This window comes from Benincasa hispida, chromosome 8 (assembly GCF_009727055.1).
Source record: "Benincasa hispida cultivar B227 chromosome 8, ASM972705v1, whole genome shotgun sequence".
Lineage (NCBI taxonomy): Eukaryota > Viridiplantae > Streptophyta > Magnoliopsida > Cucurbitales > Cucurbitaceae > Benincasa > Benincasa hispida.
The window spans coordinates 58,333,015-58,336,990 of NC_052356.1; the positions used below are offsets into that span (position 1 = coordinate 58,333,015).

Genomic DNA, 3,976 nt, shown 5'->3' on the forward strand with positions numbered 1-3,976 from the left:
TCTAACAACCTTGAAGTTTTTTTTTTCATCACTTGTAATAACAATCTCCACCTTGAAAGAAAACTTCAAGTGTTTTTTCAACTTCTTTGTACTGAATCTCTTCTTCTTTTAACCTTTGTCTCTCAACTCAAACCCTACAATATCGAGGAATTTCTTAAGTTTGAGTTGAGTGACAGTCTTTGTCAACATATCAGAGGCATTCTCTAATGTATGAACTTTCAACACTTTTATTTGTTTTGCTTCAATCTGTTCTCGAATGAAATGATATTTAACATCTATATGTTGTGTTCTGTTGTGATACTGTGTATGCTTTGTCACAAATTTTTTTTACTGTATTCTATTTGATCCCGAAATCACTTAGAAGACCCTTCAGCCATAAACCCTCTTTTACTGCTTCTGAAAGAGCAATAAACTCTCTCTCAGTAGTAGAAAGGGCTACTATTGATTGCAATGTAGCCTTCCGGCTTAGAACACACCTTCCATATAGGAAGATATAGCCTGATAAGGATCTTCTCTTGTCTAGGTCTCCAGCATAGTCAGAGTCAACATACCCAATTAGTTTTGGTTCTCTGTTTGGAAGCTGTTGATACATTAGTTTAGCACTTGTAGTGCCTTTAAGGTATCTCATTATCCACTTAGTTGCCTCCCAGTGCCTCTTACCCGGATTAGCCATATATCTACTTACCAGACTAGTAGCATAAGCAATATCTAGCCTTGTAGACACCATTAGATACATTAGGCTTCCTACAACTTGGGAATAGGGGATAGTTGACATTACCTTCTGATATTCAATGTCAGATTCTTTAGGTGAATTCTCTGCTGAGAGTTTGAAATGATTAGCAATAGGAGTACAAACTGATTTAGCCTCTGTCATATGATATTCTTTAAGAAATTTCTGACAATATTGTGACTGATCAATGTTGAGAATGTTTGATTTTTTGTTTTTAATTATATCAATGCCAAGTATTCTCTTTGCATTTCCCACGTCTTTTCAAATTCTGACTTGAGTAGATCTTTGACTTTATTTAATTCTTGCATAGTTGCTCCTGATAATAGTATGTCATCCACATAGAGTAACAAATACATAGGATGAGTGTAGGTATCAGTGTTTATGTAAACACAGCTGTCATAGGAACTCTTATTAAAGCCATTCTTCTGCATAAAGTCACTGAATCTCCTATTCCAGCACTTAGGGGACCGTTTAAAGGCCATAGATAGACCTTTTAAGTAGGAAAACATGGTCTTCTTTCCCTCTGACATCATACCCCTTAGGTTGGCTCATGTAGATAACTTCTTCTAGGAAGCCATGTAGAAAAGCTATTTTAACATCAAGTTGCTCCAGCTCTAGATTATTCTGAGCCACAATAGACAATAATAGTTTGATAGAAGTTTGCTTGACCACTAGAGAAAATATCTCATTGAAATAAACACCTGGTCTTTGAGTAAAACCCTTAGCTACCAACCTAGCTTTATATCTAGGTCCTTGATCATTAGGGAATCCCTCTTTCAATTTACACACCCATTTGGATACAATTGGTTTGCAACCTTTGGCAAATGTGTCAACTCCCAAGTGTTATTTCTAACTAGTGAATCAACTTCTTCATTCATTGCTTCTATCCACAACTTAGCTTTAGGACAACTCACTGCTTCTTCAAAAGTTGAGGGTTCTGCATCATTATATAAATTTGAAGCATTTAGAGCTAAGTAGTCATCATATCTTGAAGGTGGCACAATAGTTCTTCTTTTCCTATCTCTAGTTAGGCTGTACCCCCTCAAATCTGGTTCTTCTTGCTCTGGATCAGAAATGGCATCTTCTACTTCTTCTTCAAGATGAAGTAGTTGATCAAAAGATGATTCTGAGCTTGAAGGATCAGAGCTAGGGTTGAGAAATTGCGACACCTCAATTTTATCATTCTTCATGTAAGGTGCTGTAACATTAGATGTAGATCCTTGCATAAACATCTCATCCTCCCTAAAACAACATCTCTACTTGTAATACATCTCTTCTTTGTAGGGTGCCACATTTTAAACCCCTTTACTCCTTCTGTGAAACCCAAAAACATATATTTCACAGCTCGGGTGGCTAATTTTTCCTTGTTTTGATGGACAAAACCAGTGCAACCAAACACCCTTAGATTATTTAGACTAGGAGGTTGTTTGGTCCACCTTTCTTCAGGAGTTAGAAGGTTAAGAGATGCATGAGGGCATCTATTTAGGGTATAGACAGTATATGAAGCTGCTTCAGCCCAAATTTTTCAGGAAGTATTGCATCTGACAGTAGGCTTCTTACTCTTTCCATAATAGTTCTATTCAATCTTTCTGCCACCTCATTTTGCTCAGATGTATACCTAACAGTCTTGTGTCTAGTAATACCATGCTGTCTACAAAAAACATTAAACTCTTATGCACAGTACTCAAGCCCATTGACAGTTCGTAGACACTTAATTTGACTGTTAGACAATTTTTCAACCATAATCTTCCATTCTTTGAACTTATCAAATACTAAGTCCTTAGATTTAAGGAAATATATCCAACATTTTCTAGAATAATCATCCACAAAGGTTAAGAATTACCTGGCTCTACTTAAGGATTGGAAAGGTGAGGGAGCCCATAGGTCCGAATGAACATAGTCAAGGATGGCCTTGGTTGTATGCTGAGCCTTTACAGAACTCTGACTCGTAGCCTTGCCTATCACACAGTGTTCACAGAAGTATAAGCTTTGATGAATTCCCTTAGGTAGAATTCCCTGATTAGCAAGAGCTTGTAGACCTTTGGCACTCATGTGTGAGGGTATTTTGTGCCAAAGATCTCCTTCAGTAGGCTGCTTCTGAATTACAACCAAAGCTGAATGCATTTTCTGAACTCCTTAAACAACATAGACACCATTAATATTGACCCCTCTGAGAATAGGCTTACTATTTTTCAAAACTTCACAGTAGCCTTCCTTTCCTCTGTATTCACAGCCAATAGAATCAAGCATGCCTAGTGAAATCAGATTTCTCTTCAACTTAGGCTCATTTCTGACATTTCTCAATAGTTTGACTGATCCATCTTCAAGTTTGAGTGATACAGAACCAATACCAACCATTGGACATGAGTTATTATTACCCATGTAGACAGAGCCTCCATCCAACTCTCTATATGTGCTGAACTAGTCTTTGTGAGGTGTCATATGAAAAGAACACCCTGAGTCTAGAACCCAATCTAGGTTCTTATTAGATTCTTCATCTGCCTTCCAATTTGATGAAGCTAAAGCATCTGAATAGAAATAAGTATCCTCACAAACCGAGGCTTCACCTGATTGATTTTATTGGACTTTTTGTTGAGGTTGTGGTTGCTTGTTCTTCTGCTCATTTTTCCACTTTAATGTTCTGAAATCCTTGATTAGATGTCCTAGCTTTTTGCAATATTTACATCTAACCTTGGTGTTTCCTTACCCTATTTTGTTGAACTTTGTTTCCCCTTTTCCTTATTATTCTTTTTAGACTCACCCTTAACAAATAAACCCTCAGCACTGGGCTTATCTTCCTTACTGGTTAGGAGCTCTATCTCTCCGATTTTATGGGCTAAAATGTTAATATAAGTAGTTAGAGAGTCTCTACCATATTTTAGGGCAGTCTTTACATCCTTATAGGAATCCGACAGTGAGTTAAGAAGCATAAAGGCTTCATTATCTACCCCAATCTCTTCTCCTTGAGTCTTGAATTCAGTAGTAATCCTTTTGAAGTCATCTAAGTTTTCTGTCAAGGATTTCGAAGAACTCATTTTGAAGGTGAAAAACCTTTCCCTTAGGAAAAGTTTGTCGGGCAGATTCTTAGTCTCATAAAGCTCATTCAGCTTACTCCACATCTTGAATGTTGTCTCTTGGTCGATCACTTGTTTTAAAATACTGTCTGAAAAATTAAGAATAAGTGTGCCATGAGCAATTAGCTCCATGTTCTCCTTTTCTTCTTCTGTTGCAGTAGTTGGCAGCTTG

At 37.1% G+C, this 3,976-nt stretch overlaps 1 protein-coding gene across 1 annotated transcript; it reads right to left on the reverse strand.

Annotated features, from left to right (window-relative positions):
* Positions 1-337: 337 nt before the first annotated feature.
* Positions 338-874, reverse strand: LOC120084161 (secreted RxLR effector protein 161-like). Its single transcript, XM_039040056.1, has one exon. It carries the CDS (start codon positions 872-874, stop codon positions 338-340), a length of 537 nt encoding a protein of 178 aa, XP_038895984.1.
* Between the last annotated feature and the right edge of the window lie 3,102 nt (positions 875-3,976).

Excerpts from the sequence above, each read along its gene's own strand:
- LOC120084161 (XM_039040056.1), bottom strand. The coding sequence starts at position 874 with ATGACAGAGGCTAAATCAGTTTGTACTCCTATTGCTAATCATTTCAAA.